This window comes from Salvia hispanica, chromosome 3 (genome assembly GCF_029641045.1).
Source record: "Salvia hispanica isolate PSC_SH4W2 chromosome 3, Shi_PSC_v1, whole genome shotgun sequence".
Taxonomy (NCBI): Eukaryota; Viridiplantae; Streptophyta; class Magnoliopsida; order Lamiales; family Lamiaceae; genus Salvia; species Salvia hispanica.
The window spans coordinates 44,589,639-44,607,530 of NC_142694.1; the positions used below are offsets into that span (position 1 = coordinate 44,589,639).

The following is a 17,892-nucleotide window of genomic DNA, read 5'->3' on the forward strand; positions in this document are numbered from 1 at the left end:
TATGCATGTGGTGAGCTAATTTCGATGCAATTATTATAGTTTGATGCGTAGATTAAGGGATGCATATTATAGATTATTCCTCACACTCACACTCACACTCTGTAAAGTAGAGTATTTATCTACAACTCATATGGTCATGCTCATGCTCATCCCATTGAATTTTATGTCCAACTTTCAAGGGTCCACTATAATTGATTAATTGTTTTAAAATAAGACTCCATGAGCAACTTGCATAAATTACTAAAAGAGAAGAGAGTTAGCACCTCACGTTTCGTTACTTTTGGTAGAAAAAAATAAACATTCCAAGTTCAATGATGTCTTTATTTCTCTTTTTTTTCCCCTTTCCTTTTGCCTTTCTCATTTAAATATAATTTGCTACTTCAAAATTGACAACTTTCTTAGCTTTCAATATAGTAGTACAAAATAAAGCTAGAAAGCTCATCCTATTAGTATAAAATAATCATGTGTTAGTTGTTACAGAATTGATTATTTTCTTATGAAAATGAATTTAAATATTGGAGATAAGCTTTGGGATCACGAGCTAACGTAACTCTTAGTCAAACCGCTTTGTCATCTGCAATAACCCAAAATCGCGGCGAACAATCAGCGATTTGCCATGATCAACCACCGCCTCCTCGCGGCGGAGCACCGCCGGAAAATCAAGAAACACACCCCCAAAAAAAGAAAAAGAAAAAGAAAAAGAGAAAACGGACTTAACCTTTTCATTCTTTGTCAACTCTACAAACTAAGAAATCATTGCGCCACCTCCACTAATAAACAAGGCACAATCACGAGCACAATTAAAAACCAGACATTTCCAATCCCCTTCTTCTAAAATTCTTCTCTCTCAGTTACCAAATCCAAAAGCAACAAAAAAATAACGTCACTGGTCCCAATATTCCACACGGCACATAAGCATGAGCAAATTTCTGTATAGTAATAATATTCCATCTAAAAATAAATAAGCCATTACCCATCATGACCCACTACTACTATAATAAATGTGCACAAATTATATACATCCCCATTAACTATCCCTTTTCCAGAGCATAAAGACAAGGAAATAAGCCACCAAAAACACAATTTTATCAGCAAATGAGGTGTTGTAGTTTTTGATTGTGCCAATTAACAGCAATGGATAACCAAAACAGCATCTTTCATTTGCTACACCTTTGATAAAGTTCTGTTACATGACCTTTCTACTAACTACCCACTTTTCTTCTACTTCCTTCCTTTCCCTTTTCAAAAGATTACTTTTTTTTGTGTTTGAGTTGAGGAAATGGCGAGTCTTGGGGATATAGGGGTGTCGGCGCTGATCAACATAATCGGCGCCTTCACATTCTTGCTGGCGTTTGCCTTGCTGAGAATCCAGCCAATCAATGACAGAGTTTACTTTCCTAAATGGTACATTGTTGGGAAGAGGACCAGCCCCAGGAGCTGGGGTGGGGTGGTGGGCAAATTTGTCAATCTGAATATCATGACTTACTTCACCTTTCTCAACTGGATGCCTCAGGCGCTCAAGATGAGTGAGTCTGAGCTTATTAGCCATGCTGGGCTGGATTCTGCTGTTTTCTTGAGGATTTACACTCTTGGGTACTTGCAATTTTCCTTCTTTTCTGATTACTAGATTGTTGTGATGAAGTTTTCCAATGATGAAATTTGTAATTTTGAGTTGAATTTTGTGTTTTTAATGGTTTTGATATGTGGTCTTGCCAAAGTTTTCATCTTTTTTGTGTGCTCTGTAGTGGCTAGACTTTTAACTTCTTATCAGAAATTTATGATTTCTGGTATAAATATTTCTTCTTTTTTCAATTTTAGTAATGTAATGGTTTATATACCTGGTAGCTGCGTGCATCTTCAGAATTCAAGAAGAAGCTGATATTATTTGGGGATTGATTCTTAAGATTCTTTTTGAAGTAATGATTTTTATTTCATACTATGTAGGAAAGATTCACATACCAGTACAGTGTATGTTTCTTAATTAAGCTATTTTCTTTTAAGAACATCACTTGAAATAGGCACCTTACATACATTTGTGTATATTGCCATGTTTAAAAGGAACAAAGCTCTAGAAGGTTTTTAGAAAATCAGCTAATGTCCTCTTTTGGGGTCCATGCATATTTTGATCAGATGATGCAAGAAGCTTAGTTTTTGCTAATACTAATGTTTCGGTTTCTATCCTAACTTGATATTGAATGTGAAATTTCTTTTCAGATTATTTACACTGTTCTTTTTTGTCCTTTTTACCTCAATCAGGTTGAAAATATTTGCACCAATAGCAACTGTGGCACTCTTAATTCTGATTCCAGTGAATGTATCTGATGGAATTCTATTTTTCTTGCGCCGCGACTTGGTTGTCAATGACATCGACAAGCTTTCAATCTCGAACGTTCGCCCCAAGTCTTATAAGTAAGTTTGTATGTCTTGTCCTGCTAAATAAATTCAAGTACATTGTCCAGTCCATTTCCTTATCTCACCTCATATTTTCAAGGCGAAGAGATGATTGTTGTCGTTGAATCTCAGGTTTTTTGTCCACATATCAATGGAGTACTTGTTCACTTTCTGGATTTGTTACATGCTTTATAAGGAATACAATATAGTTGCTTCAATGCGGCTTAAATTCTTGGCTTCTCAAGAACGACGTGCTGAACAGTTCACGGTTAGTCGTGTGGTCTTTGCTGTAACTCGCAACGTGCATTTCTTACATAGTACTTGATCAAGAGTCAATCCGATGATATCATTTAGATATGATGTATCATGAGAAGGCAACAATGGACATTTACTTATCGAATTTATTCAATAATCCGCAGGTTCTTGTAAGAAACGTACCCCATATTTCAGGACGCTCGATATCTGACAGCGTTCAAACCTTCTTCCAGAGAAACCATCCAGATCATTACCTATGTCACCAGGTGATAGAATCTCTCATGGAGTACAATTTTTTTCCGCAGCAACCGACTCTTGTTCATTACCTTTCATGTGCTGTTACCAGGCCGTGTACAACTCTAATAAGTTTGCCAGGCTCGTTAGACAAAGACATCGGCTTCAGAACTGGCTCGACTATTACCAGCTCAAGTTTGGGAGGCATCCAGACAAGAGGCCTAAGACGAAGGTATAATCCGTAAAAACAAGTTTGTCTGGCTTAACACTTATTTCACCTTTACTGGTTTTTTATGGTGTAGAGAGGTTGCCTCGGGCTCTGGGGTAAAAGAATGGACGCAATCGACTACTATAAGGGGCAAATTCATTATCTCGACAAAAAAGTAAGTCTGTACACTAAACTAATCTTGATCAACAACTGATTTTTCATCCTGTCCTGACAAAATACGAATTTTCATGCCTTGCTCTTAGTTGACGATGGAGCGCCAAAAGATTCTAAAAGATCCTAAATCCATAACACCTGCTGCATTTGTGTCATTTAATTCAAGATGGGGAGCGGCTGTTTGTGCGCAGACACAACAGAGCAAGAATCCCACACTATGGCTGACAAATTGGGCGCCCGAGCCTCGTGATGTATACTGGAGGAACGTTACCATACCATTTGTTTCACTCAGCATCCGACAGCTAGTGATAGCGTTGTCTGTGTTCGCATTGGTCTTCTTCTACATGATACCGATTGCTTTTGTTCAGTCCTTAGCTAATCTGGAGGGCTTGGAGAGAGTTGCACCTTTCCTCGGGCCATTAATTGAATGGTATGTGTCGGTTTCCACATCAAAGCATATGATTTACTTCATGTGCAGTTTTGTTTCTACACGAAAACAACATCTGTATTTCGATTTGCAGGAGTTTTGTGAAGTCATTCCTACAAGGTTTCCTTCCCGGGCTTACTCTTAAGATCTTTCTGTACTATCTCCCTGGGATCCTAATGGTAATGTCGAAGATAGAGGGGCACGTAGCATTTTCAGTGTTGGAACGAAGGACTGCTGCTAAATACTACTACTTCATGCTTGTCAACGTGTTTCTAGGCAGCATCGTGGCAGGAACTGCGTTCCAGCAACTTGATGCTTTCATTCACCAATCTGCTGAGCAGTAATGTTTCCTTGTTGTTTCGTGCAGTTGTTTATGAAAACTTCGAACTAATTTAGACGCGTTTTGGCTGCAGAATCCCGAGAAATATTGGTGTATCCATACCAATGAAGGCTACTTTCTTCATCACATACATAATGGTCGATGGCTGGGCTGGGATCGCTTGTGAAATACTCCGGATTAGGCCTTTGGTGATCTTCCACTTGAAGAACATGTTCATTGTGAAAACCGAGAGGGACATGGAGATGGCGATGGACCCTGGAGGTGTCGATCTCCCAGAGGCTTTACCGAGCCTTCAGCTGTATTTCCTTCTAGGCATTGTTTACATGGTCGTTACGCCAATCCTCCTTCCTTTCATCCTCGTCTTCTTCGCCTTGGCATACTTTGTCTATCGCCATCAGGTGATCAATGTGTATCACCAGCAATACGAGAGTGCTGCTGCGTTCTGGCCTCATGTTCACGGCCGCATTGTAGCAAGCTTGCTCATTTCGCAGCTCCTCCTGTTAGGCCTACTGAGCACGAAAGAGGCTGCAAACTCGACTCCGTTGCTAGTGTTGCTGCCCGTGCTGACTCTTTCGTTCCACAAATACTGCAAGAATCGCTTTGAGCCTGCATTCCGAAAGTACCCTCTTGAGGTAATCCGATTTAACTTACTCCATCATCAACAAATGTGGCAGTGTCAAATCGGGTTGTGATATGTGCAAAACTCAATCTTAATGTCAAACTACAGAACCAACACAAGAAGGTCATTAGTTTTTAGTTCGTTTTAGAAAGAATGACCTAAAACGATCTAAACATAACTTCGGTATTTTAAGTCTGGATTTTCTAAAATGAAGTAAAAATGACAGTTCTGCATTAGGAATTAGTTCGATTTTATCACAATCCGTGTCAAATATAATATCACTTGAATCTTGATCTTCAGGAAGCCATGTCGAAGGACACACAAGACGGTGCCTCTGCATCTGACGTGGACGTGAAATCCTACCTGGCAGACGCATACCTACACCCCATCTTCCGGTCATTCGAGGAGGTGGAGCTCGTGGAAGTGAAGGTCGACACGGATCCAACCCCGGCCAAGGAAGCCAGCCCTTCACCGAGCGAGCCCAGTTCGCCCTCCCCTGCTCATCATGAGCACAAAAAAGAAGAAGAAGACGAAGACGAAGAAGAGGAGGTGTCGCACACTGTGCAGCACTATGAATTCGGACAGCCTCACGGCGCGTACCAGTATGAAGTGGATCAGCATCATCAGGTGTATCAGTATGAGCTCCAACAGCCTCCTTACAGTGGCTATCACTATCATCATGAAGTGGAATCACCCACCAATGTACATAGATATGATGAGAGTAGTGAGTCTCACTATCACTACTATCACTATTGACATCTGATTTCTGTTTAATGGTTTGGTTTTCAAATGTAAAGAAAGCTCTTAACAGAAAATAACTACCATCTTCAGTTACATATGTAAATGAGTTGTTCAATTTAATTACTCCATCACTCAATAATCGTCCCACTTTGCCAATTTCATCTCTCCCTCAATAATTTTCTCATTTGCTTTATTTTATTATAAAACTAATATATAAAAATAATATTAGAATAAATGGATATTTTCTCATCATATGGACATTGTAATTTAACAAGACACGCAAGATACAATTTATTTAATTATTGGGCCTTTATCGGCATACATTAGGAGCAATACTTGGCATCAGATCCAACACTTTATTCGATATAACTTTAATATTAAATAAGGAAAAAGGAAAGATGGATTTGAGGTCGACTCCAGAAGATACTCCCTCCGTCCCAATAAATATGCAACATTTGGTTTCTGGCACGGGATTTTATGCAGTGTTATTTTATGAGTTATTGAGGAGAGAGGAAAGTAAAAGAGAAGAAAAAGTAGAGATAAAATTGTTACCATTTTAGGAAACGTTTCATTTTTATTGGGACAACCCAAAAAGGAAAACGTTGCATTTCTAATGGGACAGAGGGAGTATAATTTTAAGTGATGATGGGAGTGCGAAGGACGAATCTGCATTCATCAACCCAAACCCAGACGCGATCGCAGCGGAAATCCTTAGTGACAGGAGTTCCGTCTAACAGGATTATCGCATGCACAAACGGATTCTCACTCTCTATAACAACGGCCGCCCCTTCGCCCTTCTTTCCCACTAGCTCTGGCCATGAATCCTTCCCTGTACATAGTCAAAGCCAATATTTCATCTCAAATGATATATATAAAGATATATTTAATGAAAACGAAATGAAGAGAGAGTTAAGTGTTGGGAATTCTTGTATTCATCTAATGAGCGCAGCGGAAATTGCATACAAGAATAACAGATCTAGATTCATAATTATATTGCAAGTTGAGCATGTAAAACACAACGGAACTAAATCTTACTTGTTGTGTTGTTTTCTTCTCCGATTGAATCCTGCAAGTTGAATCCACTACTATCGAGGTCCACGTGCAATCCAATCCGATGCAGGAACTATCCCGGTACAATTGCTCCGTAGAAGAATGCTAGGAATTCTCTCTACAGAGCTTTACGTATTTTCTCTCTAATGTTCCCTATTTCTCATCTTCCACTATGGAGAATAAATAACCATTATATAGATGAAGAGTCACTAGGGTTTCATGATTGTTGGGCTTATGGACTAATATAATTATAGCCCAACTATAATTAATTAATCCATATTAATCTAATTCTAGCCCATTTCCTTTCAATCTCCCACTTGGACTAGCATTAGATATAATACGCAGTTCCAACTTTGTACCCTTGAGCGGATCAAAATACACTTATAGTGTGACCCTTTAGGCCCTCATTATCGACGATGATCTAATCGAAGTCTGCACAAAACTCCTAGACTGCGTTGGCAGCGTAGCTCGATATATGAAGGACGTTTACGTGAATTCGGTAAACAAGCCTTTACATAAAGTTTATAGTAATATCCTTTCATTCACGAACCACCCGATTGAGCCTAAGATTTGCTATGTGTCATCCAAATAGCTCAATCACTTTATCTCATCTTTATTAAATGACCCATTCGATCATATTCAATTACTTTAATCGAATATATCTTTGCATTGGCCAATGACTTAATGGTCAAGTAATATAGAGAATTTGAGTGTTCTCTCGAAATTCTAATCGAGGAATGAATCTCATTCTTGGCTCAACTACCATTTTCATTTATCTTATGATATACCCAACACAGGTCCGTGTCTCAATCCTCCTTTGGGAGGCAAACCGTTGGACAAGATCAAAGCACACCACTCAACAAACAAAATGTGTAATGACCTCAGATCCAAGGACTATTACATACTTCATGCACTAATAAACTGTAGACACTTAACAAAACAGTTTAATAGTAGGGTATACCAATACTCTCCAAAGTATACCATGTGTCCATCACGAGTATCTGATATCTCATAGTTGTGAGAACAACTACATTCTCGAAGAATGTGATGCAAACCCCATGCTAACCTGTAACATATCATCAATATCCCATTCTTGATGATCATTGGTTAGGGCTATTTTAGAATTATACTACATCATTAATGTCTCACTCCATTAACGACAGTCATAATTCAAGGGAACAAATATTTAGAATAAAGACAAACATTTAAAACAATTATTCCAATAAGTGCACAAAACCCATAGAAAATTAAATTTTCATAGAACGTGATCAAGTAATATTGTCTCAACACAAAATGTTTCTAAGACATATAAAACTTTAACTCCCACTGATTCAAAGCCATCTACCAACATGCTTAACACCTAAGCTCTCAAAGTGCTTGTTGTGTTTTGCTATACATAACGGTTTAGTGAAAGGATCAGCTAAATTATCATCAGTGGGTACTCTTTCTAATTTTATGTCGCCTCTTTCAATTATTTCTCTGATCAGATGATATCTTCTAGGAACATGCTTGTTCTTGTTCGTAGCTCTGGGTTCTTTTGCTTGCGCAACAGCACCAGTGTTGTCACAGTACAAAGGTATTGCACTACTGGCACTCGGAACGACACCCAGTTCCTTAACGAACTCTAACAAAGCAACAGCTTCTTTGGCGGCTTCAGATGCAGCAATATACTCGGCTTCGGTGGTGGAATCGGCAGTTGTACCTTGTTTGGAACTATTCCAACTCACTGCTCCACCATTGAGGATAAAAACATATCCAGACTGAGACTTATAGTCGTCATGGTCTGTTTGGAAACTAGCATCAGTATACCCAGTAACTGATAACTCTGGTTGTCCACCATAGACTAAGAAATATTCTTTAGTCCTTCTAAGGTATTTAAGAATAGTCTTAACAGTTTTCCAATGTTCCTCACCGGGATTTTGCTGAAATCTGCCTGTCATGCTAAGCGCATAGGCCACATCTGGCCTAGTAGATATCATGGCATACATAATAGATCCTATAGCCGAAGCATATGGGATCCTCTTCATGTTGTCTCTTTCTTTGTCATTAGTAGGACAATCCTTCTTTGACAATACAATGCCATGTCCCATAGGAAGAAAACCTTTCTTAGAATTCTCCATTGAGAAACGCCTTAACAACTTGTCTATGTAAGTGGATTGTGATAATCCCAACATCCTATTTGGTCTATCTCGATAGATCTTAATTCCAAGGATATAGGAAGCATCACCCAGATCCTTCATCATAAAGGATCTAGACAACCACTCTTTCACGGATTGCATCATGGAACGATCGCTTCCCATAATCAAGATGTCATCAACATATATGATAAGGTATACGACGTTTCCATTTTCGCGTTTACTATAAACACATGGATCCTCTTTGCTTCTGACAAAACCAAATGATTTGATTGTTCTGTCAAAACAAATATTCCAACTCCTAGAAGCTTGCTTAAGTCCATAAATGGACTTCTTTAGCTTGCACACTGCATTCGGCCTTTCTTTCGATACAAAACCTTCAGGTTGTGTCATATAGACATCGCCTTCTAATTCTCCATTGAGAAATGCGGTTTTGACATCCATTTGCCAAATATCAAAATTGTAGTATGCAGCAATTGCAAGTAATATCCTAATGGACTTGATCTTAGCAACTGGCGAAAAGGTTTCATCATAGTCAATGCCTTCGCGTTGACTATAACCCTTTGCCACTAACCTAGCCTTGTAGGTTTGTACTTTGCCATCTGCATCTCTCTTCTTTTTGAAGATCCATTTGCAGCCTATAGGGTAAATCCCATCTGGCAAGTCAACTAGTTCCCAGACTAAGTTGAAGTACATCGAGTCCATTTCAGATATCAAGGCTTCAAGCCACTTCTCTCGATCGGTGTCTGACACCGCCTCGGTATAGGTCTTAGGCTCATCGTCATCTAAATCAACTTCATCATCTTGGTTCTCAACCATTAGATTCAGTCTCTCAGGTGGACGACGGATCCTTCTAGGCCTATTGAGTTGGTTTTCTTCTGGCCCGGGCTGTTCATTCTGAATGTGAGTAGGTTCAGGAATATCACTATGATCTTCTTGAGGTAAAGGTGATGCAACTATTGTATCATCTTGTCTTTGATGCATCTCATTGTCTTGAGGAGGTTCTTCGAGAGTCCCTCTAAGGTCTCCTCTAATAGTAATTTCCCCTCCCAATAGATCATCAAAAACTCCCACTGAGTTATTGGTCAAACCATTTGACAATACCTCATCCACAATGTTATCTTGTGGTTCTTGAATTTCTTCAAGATCTACAATGTTGTGACCTTGTTCCTTTAAGACATAATTGTCTTCAAGAAACGTCACATTCCTAGAGATTATCACCTTGTGATCTCCAGGGTAGTAGAATTCATATCCTCTAGTTTGTTTAGGATATCCCACAAAGTAACACTTCTCACTTTTAGATTCCAACTTATCAGTCATTTGTTTCTTAACAAAAGCTGGACAACCCCAGGTCCGCATATAGTTAAGACAAGGCTTTTTGCCATACCATAACTCATATGGTGTTTTCTCAACTGATTTAGATGGAACTCTATTCAGAATGTAAATAGCAGTCAATAAAGCATGACCCCAGAGAAATAAAGGGAGACTAGCTAAACTCATCATGGATCGATCCATATCTAATAATGTTCGGTTTCTCCTTTCAGATACTCCGTTCATTTGTGGTGTACCAGGAGGTGTCCAGTCTGACTGAATTCCATGTGATTTCAAGTAATCAAGAAATTCTCGGCTCAAGTATTCCCCTCCTCGATCTGATCGAAGAGTTTTGATACTTTTCCCAAGTTGTTTCTCAACTTCACACTTAAACTCTTTAAATTTCTCAAAGGCCTCAGATTTGTGTTTCATAAGATACACATATCCATACCTTGTCAAATCATCAGTGAAAGTAATGAAGTACGAATAACCACCTTTTGCTTGAGTTGGAAACGGTCCGCACACATCTGTGTGGATCAATTCTAGCACATCATTAGCACGCACCCCTTTCCCAGAAAGTGGTTTATTAGTCATCTTTCCTTTGAGACAGAATTCACAAGCACCATATGATTCAAAATCAAATGAATTTAGATAGTCTAACTTTCTCAATCTCGCTATCCTTTTCTCATTGATATGACCAAGTCTACAATGCCAAAGATAAGTAGCATTATCCGTATTACATCGCTTAAGTCTTTTATTTTGCACATTGAGAATATTCCGTTTGCATTCAAGCATATATAATCCATTCTCTAAAGAGGCATTTCCATAAAACAATCCATTCTTAGAAAACGAGCATCTGCTGTTTGCAAAATGGAAGGAAAAACCCTCGATGTCCAACATCGGAATAGAAATAATATTCTTTGAAATAACTGGAACAAAATAATAATTATGTAAATCTAGTCTATGTCCTGAGGGAAGATCTAATCTATAAGTTCCCACGCGTTCGGCAGCATCTCTTGCTCCATTTCCAACACGTAGGTCTACTTCCCCAGGCCTCACTTTCCTGCTGTCTATTAGACCTTCCACATTATTACAAATGTGTGAACCACAAGTGGTATCCAATACCCAGGATTGTGAGTTATTCATAGACATATTTATCTCAATGACAAACATAGCTGAGCTCCCACTCATTGCACCTTGTGCCTTGAGTTTTGGGCAGTCTCTCTGCCACTCCGTGAAATTTGACCTAGTCAATTTGTTTGTTTCCATCATACACTCATAAGATAAGTTTGACATATTATCTGAACAGAAAATAAAATGAAAAGCAAATTAGAAAAGCATACAAAGACCACATTCGCATCACTAATCAAACAAGGGTTTATTGTATTGATTAGCTCCCACTAATTTTAACATATATTATGCCCCCAAACATAAAATACGAATTTATATCAAATATAAATTTTAGTGGTCCAAGATCCAAGTCTATATAGTTGTAGCCTCTGCGAGGGCTGATGACTACAATAATATCACTAGGTAGGCCTCCAAGCCAATTGTAACAACAATTTTACAATTCTTGGTTTATTAATCTAAATAATATACGTCCATAAATTATTTTGGTTGCGAGGGCTACACAAAATAATTTAAGCAAGTCAACCCCATCACACGATGCCAACCATGTATCTATGAATGAGCCTAAACCTTGTTGATTTGGAGTAAACGCGAGGGGGTAAAACTCATGGTCGAAAAGGCTAGGAACATCAAACAATTGTGATGGACGACGCGTTTGTTTAAAAAACAAGACTTATATTTTATGGGGAAAAATTGTGATACTAGTTATGTGAATATAATATCCAATATTAAATCTCAAACAATTACTGGGCGCCGCCTACCCAGACATAGTATAACACAGACTACAAATACTGGGCGCCGCCTACCCAGACATAGTATAACACGGTCTCTAACTACTATAGTTGAAATAAATAAGCATAAATCAAATAGCATGCTTATCACATAGGATATCAAATAATGCTCAACGAATAAAATCCGATTCTATTCACTAATTAAATGTGGATTTATCTAATCATATTAATTCTAAATTAATATAACTATATATTTAATATTAATTCCAAATTAAAATTAAACATGCGTATTATTATTTCTAAAATAATAATAAATGTCTACACCATTGGAATTTATATAACTAATCTAATTAATTATAAGATTTCTGTACATTGAATACAATTAACATCTCATTTGAGATTATTAACCATTGCAGCATCTTCCTTTGACTCATTTTGAAAGAAATAGCAGCCCAACTGCAAATATTCATAAGCCCAAGCAAAATTAAAACAACAGCCCAGTCATGAATCATTCTGATATGATAAAAGGAGAAATAATGAATTGGCAGTACAGCCAATCACGCCCAAGAGTAGCGCTCTGCGACAGCCCAGCACACGCGAACCAAATCCATTACCAGATCCGACCCGCAGCCCACGACCCGTTAGGGTTTGGGGCTGTAAACGCAGCCGCCTCTTGCGTTCTTCTCCCGTTTCGACGTCCAGCGCCAACCATTGGTGTTGTTACTGAGGAGCGACTCAAGCCGCTTCCATCACAGGAGCCATGACCTCGCCCCCTCCCACCATTTGCTGTTCCCATCCACTCCAATGGATCACAGTTTAGATGGAGAGGAGTCACGAACAGCAACAATTGATGCGCCGCCCAGCGGCCATTATACATTGCTGTCGTCGGCTGTCTTCCTTTTATGGCGAGTCCCATAGACCTGGTCTTACAGCCCTGCAACGTTTTCTTTAGCTGCCGTTGAACACAACAATTATTCCGTACCGGCGATTCATTTTCAAACCCATTTGGTCTCGGCCTATGCCACGCCATCGATGGAATTGGTTATGTACATAGGATTTCCAAAACCCAAGTTTGAAGAGGATTCTGAAAATTTCTTATTTTGCGGAAGAACAAAATTGAAAAGGTAATTTTTATTTCTTTTCAAAATTTTCATCAAATATTACTCAAAATCTGATTTTGCAAAATATTTTCACAAACAAATTTTTCAAGAAAACTAGAATCCCAATTTCAAACTCATTGTTGGTTCCCACAACTTTTACCGTGAGACTAACATCAATAGTTAAGTACAATGAATCAAATTTCAATTCGAAAGACATAGTAGAAATCCAATTTCTATGAGAAATCCAATTTCCATGCAAAATCCAGTAAGTTTAATTTCAAAATTAACCCACAAATAATTATCATACAAAGTAATTATGAATCGAGCCCCGGGCTCTGATACCACTGTTGGGAATTCTTGTATTCATCTAATGAGCGCAGCGGAAATTGCATACAAGAATAACAAGAATAACAGATCTAGATTCATAATTATATTGCAAGTTGAGCATGTAAAACACAACGGAACTAAATCTTACTTTTTGTGTTGTTTTCTTCTCCGATTGAATCCTGCAAGTTGAATCCACTACTATCGAGGTCCACGTGCAATCCAATCCGATGCAGGAACTATCCCGGTACAATTGCTCCGTAGAAGAATGCTAGGAATTCTCTCTACAGAGCTTTACGTATTTTCTCTCTAATGTTCCCTATTTCTCATCTTCCACTATGGAGAATAAATAACCATTATATAGATGAAGAGTCACTAGGGTTTCATGATTGTTGGGCTTATGGACTAATATAATTATAGCTCAACTATAATTAATTAATCCATATTAATCTAATTCTAGCCCATTTCCTTTCATTAAGGTGGTATTTCCTTTCATTAAGGTGGTACTTGACTAGACACCTTGACACATCTACAATTGATTCCATGATTTATTTTTGTTGAGTGAAGTAGATGATTGTTGATGATGGATTTGCACAAGCATTTATAGAGAGAAATGCACTCGTGTTTAAAAGTGAATTTTGAAATAGATAGAGACAAAGATATTGAGAGTATATATTCACGTTTAGAATGAAGTTTGGAGAGTTGTTGAATTTCGGTTGTAATGAAGTTTGTGAGGAGATAGATGATGGTCCAAACTTTCACCCTTCTCTCCATGACACACATGATCTTATTCTTTTCTATAAAATATCAAGATTAATTGGTAGTACTACTATTTTTTGATATTTTTGGATTTTGTTAGCATAAATTTAGTTTTGTATTTCAATATTCAGTTTTTGTTTTTCCGGTTTCTATTTTATTTGAATTATTCAGTTTTATTTTATTTTTAAAGATTGTTTCCAGCTCCTTACAATTTTTGAAAAAATTGAGTCGAAAATCGAATATAATGTCAAAACAATTGCTGAAGGACTTCGATAAGGGACAAAAATCAGACTAATTAATTTGCAAACATTTTGGGACGGTTTAAAAAAAAACTAGAACTAATTTAATGAATGGAATGTAGTTTATATTTAGATTAATCGTCGAATAAAGTTTTTTCCCAAAATGATTAAGTAGACTTCAATACAAAAAAAGTTAAACAGGTTTATTATGTCCATTAAATAGAATCCGACAGAGTCAAAGGTAAAAGTATAATTATTTAATAAGTTGTTCAATGATTTAGCAAGAAAATAATCTTGTACTCCAGCAAAAATATACTACCTCCATCCATCAAAACTAGTCATTATCTATTTATATATATTGTTTTATTTATATATTTTTATTTTGTTTTACTTATTTTATTTTCTTAAGTCGTGTTTACCAACAAGAAAGATAATTTAATAGGGCCTCTAGTCACGCTTTATCTGTTGAAGCGAGCATGGTACTAAATGAAAAATAAGGATTGTTTATTGGATTTTATCTAATCAAGTTAAGAATAATATTTTCTTTTGAAAGGTGTTTTAATTGAACGCTCTTTGTGATTTCAATTTTGCTTGATTAATAAAATCATTGCTTGATTAATAAAATCATTGTTTGAGTGCCACTCTCGATTCTTGAATATATACATGCATGTAGTACTCCTATCATGTTACAAGAACAATTTCTTGTAGAATTTATTTCCCAAGCCAGAAACAACAATTTCGCGCGCAAAGATTTTAAGTGCCTAAACAAATTTACTCCCTCCGTCCCATGTTACTTGCACTTTTACTTTTCGGCACGTCACAAACTCCTTACATTATTTATAGTTTAAGTTAGAATTAATGCATTTAATTAATATGTTAATTTAAGTTAAGAGGTCCTTTATTAAGTGACGTCTCATTACACTTAAAATTCTAATTTAATTACACAAAAAAATCAATTCAAATTTACGACCTAAAATGAAAAGTGCGAGTAGCATGGGACGGAGGGAGTATATGTTAGTACTAGAAAATAATAATAATAATAATAATAATAATAATAATAATAATAATGATAATAATAATAATAATAATAATAATAATAATAATAAAAGTAAGTGGAAAGTGAAATTTTTAAGTTGAAGTGTTAGTTCAGTTATTTTGGTTATAACCGGTAACCGACCGGTTCTAACAAAGTTGGTTAGTTATGTAACCAAACTAGAGATCGAGTTGGTTTGGATTAGTTTTTTGACCAATTTGTAGGGTCGGTTAACCGACAAATTGGTTCGGTTATTAACCAAACCGACCGTTTACCCACCCCTAATTATGGACATAGTAATTTAACAAGACACACAAGATACAATTTATTTAATTATTGGGCCTTTATCGGCATACATTAGGAGCAATACTTGGCAACAGATCCAACAGTTTATTCGACATAACTTTAAAATTAAATAAGGAAAAATGAAAGATGGATTTGAGGCCGACTCCAAAATATATAATTTTAAGTGATGACGGGAGGGCGAAGGACGTATCCACATTCATCAACCCAAACTCGGACGCGATCACAGCGGAAATCCAAGGTGACGGGAGTTCCGTCTAACAGGATTATCGCATGCACAAACGGATTCTCACCCTCTATCACAACAACCGCCTCTTCACCCTTCTTCCCCACTAGCTCTGGCCATGAATCCTTCCCTGTACACACAGTCAAAGCCAATATTTCATCTCAACTCTCAAGTGATATACATAAAGACATATTTAATGAAAACGAAATGAAGAGAAAGTTAAGACGGTACTTGCCTAGGCACGGTGACACATCCACAATTGATTCCATGATTTATTTTTGTTGAGTAAAGTAGATGATTGTTGATGATAGGTTTGCACAAACTTCAAACCATATTTATAGAAAGAAATTCACACATGCTTATTTTATTTTATTTATTTATTTTTTGAAATAGATAGAGACAAAAAGTATATATATCACGTTTAGAATGAAGTTTGGACAGTTGTTGAATTTTGGTTGTTATGTAGGAGTATTTGTGAGGAGATAGATGATGGTCCAAACTTTCACCCTTCTATCCATCACACACACAACATTGATATTATCCTTTTCTATAAATTATCAAGATTAATTTGTAGTACTAATTGTTTTTTGATTTTTTGAATTTTGTTACTACAATTTTAGGATATTTCAATATTTAGTTTTCGTTTTCCCGATTTCAATTTTATTTAAATTTATTTAGTTTTTTTTAAAGATTGTTTCCCACTCCTTATAATTTTTTAGAAAAAGTGAATCGAAAACCGAATGTCAAGGCAATTAATAAGGGACAACAATGAGACTAATTTGCGAAATAGTGTTATTTTTTTGGTCGCTGACAAATATTTTGGGACGGTTTGATAAAAACTAGAACTGATTTAATGAAGGAATGTAGATTTATATTTAGATTAATTGTCAAATAAACTTTTTTTCCAAAGAAAAATGTTTTAGATACATAATATCAATGTGACAATGGGGTTTAAATAGTAATTGTGCATTGAATTTTATTTTTGAAGAAATTTATATTTTGTGTATATACTTTATTACTCTTAAATTAATTAGCTTATTAAATACACTTATTTAAGGAAATAGAACTAATCATGCATGTATAGTTTTGTTTTGACAATGTGGGACCTACACATTTTGACGCATGATTTTTTAATAGTATTTCTCATTTTTGTTACATTTATTTAAAGACATATTTTTATAATTTTATTAAATTAATAGTATATTTTATTGGTGAATAAAATGCGTATCAAACTAGACTTTATTGACTTCATGTGAGATAATGGAATAATTACTAAAAAATAATAGCACAATGAAGTATTATATTGTTTTTGTCTCATTTTAGTAAACTAATATTTTGATAAACTTATTGATGGTTACTTTACAATTAAATTGAAATAATCTTCAATATTGATAAATTTATTCTTTTTTTGTTACGTTTTATTCACAATAATTTCTTTATAAAAATTTAAATTACTATAGATGCAAAAAGTTTACTTGAATTCTTAATCCTTAACTTTTGGAATATTACATTGAAGCTCGATTAAAAAAAATCATATGTTCTAACTCATCTATTTAATATTTTAGAGATATATAATTAATACTATATTTTTTCTCATTTTTATATAAAATATTAGCGTTATTGACTCAATTCACTATATTTTGTAATAAATTAGAATTTGATATATGATATATAGTTACATATTCTTAATTCATGTAATATTTAATATTCTAATGATATATAGTTAATGATATATGATATATAGTTACATATTCTCTCTTTTAAGTTCTTAATTTGTGAAACTTTGTGTTGATCTCAATTAAAAAATAATTACATATTTTTAATTCATGAAATATTTAATATTCTAAAGATATGTAGTTAATGTTTTCTCTCTTTTTTAAAAAAATATTAGAGTTCTTGTATATTCACTATATTAACAACAAATTAAATTTTGATATATGATGGAGTAGTGTAATTTATACTGATTGGGTTTGTGGTTTTGATTTTAATTATTTGTTCCAAAATTTTAATTTTTTTTAAAATTCTTAATTTGAGTGACAGAGTCTTATTAGTACTAGTCAATTAAAATAAAAAAATTATTTGATGTAACAAAGGCTATAGAAAATAACACAAAAATACAATAACACAAAAAAATACTTCATCATAATAACTATATTATTTTATT

General features: G+C 35.7%; 2 protein-coding genes, 1 long non-coding RNA gene and 1 pseudogene across 3 annotated transcripts; 1 reads left to right on the forward strand and 3 right to left on the reverse strand.

Annotated features, from left to right (window-relative positions):
- The first annotated feature begins 1,007 nt into the window (after positions 1–1,007).
- On the forward strand, positions 1,008–5,509 carry LOC125214929 (hyperosmolality-gated Ca2+ permeable channel 1.8-like). Its single transcript, XM_048116161.2, has 10 exons — positions 1,008–1,593; positions 2,257–2,409; positions 2,524–2,659; positions 2,811–2,912; positions 2,993–3,112; positions 3,183–3,263; positions 3,352–3,692; positions 3,784–4,029; positions 4,103–4,661; positions 4,949–5,509. Exons 1-10 carry the CDS (start codon positions 1,280–1,282, stop codon positions 5,402–5,404), a joined length of 2,508 nt encoding a protein of 835 aa, XP_047972118.1. The 5' UTR covers positions 1,008–1,279; the 3' UTR covers positions 5,405–5,509.
- A 2,261-nt stretch (positions 5,510–7,770) lies between these two features.
- LOC148930906 (secreted RxLR effector protein 161 pseudogene) lies at positions 7,771–8,466 on the reverse strand (annotated as a pseudogene).
- A 3,549-nt stretch (positions 8,467–12,015) lies between these two features.
- Positions 12,016–13,780, reverse strand: LOC148930907 (uncharacterized). Its single transcript, XR_016136795.1, has 2 exons — positions 13,320–13,780; positions 12,016–12,760 (listed from the first exon to the last, which is right to left on the reverse strand). It is a non-coding gene; the product is annotated as an uncharacterized LOC148930907 (long non-coding RNA).
- Positions 13,781–15,499: 1,719 nt separating this feature from the next.
- On the reverse strand, positions 15,500–16,119 carry LOC125216678 (glu S.griseus protease inhibitor-like). The gene is made up of 2 exons (XM_048118436.2): positions 15,964–16,119; positions 15,500–15,858 (listed from the first exon to the last, which is right to left on the reverse strand). The coding sequence occupies exons 1-2, from the start codon at positions 15,995–15,997 to the stop codon at positions 15,665–15,667; spliced, it is 228 nt and encodes a 75-aa protein (XP_047974393.1). The 5' UTR covers positions 15,998–16,119; the 3' UTR covers positions 15,500–15,664.
- Positions 16,120–17,892: the final 1,773 nt, after the last annotated feature.

What these genes read in the sequence shown, in the direction of transcription:
- LOC125214929 (XM_048116161.2), top strand. Translation starts at nt 1,280, where the DNA reads ATGGCGAGTCTTGGGGATATAGGGGTGTCGGCGCTGATCAACATAATC. An exon ending in GACGTGCTGAACAGTTCACG is followed by an intron (nt 2,660 to 2,810) that starts GTTAGTCGTGTG and finishes AATAATCCGCAG; the next exon opens with GTTCTTGTAAGAAACGTACC. An exon ending in TTCATTATCTCGACAAAAAA is followed by an intron (nt 3,264 to 3,351) that starts GTAAGTCTGTAC and finishes CCTTGCTCTTAG; the next exon opens with TTGACGATGGAGCGCCAAAA.
- LOC125216678 (XM_048118436.2), bottom strand. Translation starts at nt 15,997, where the DNA reads ATGGAATCAATTGTGGATGTGTCACCGTGCCTAG. An exon ending in GGATGTGTCACCGTGCCTAG is followed by an intron (nt 15,859 to 15,963) that starts GCAAGTACCGTC and finishes CTGTGTGTACAG; the next exon opens with GGAAGGATTCATGGCCAGAG.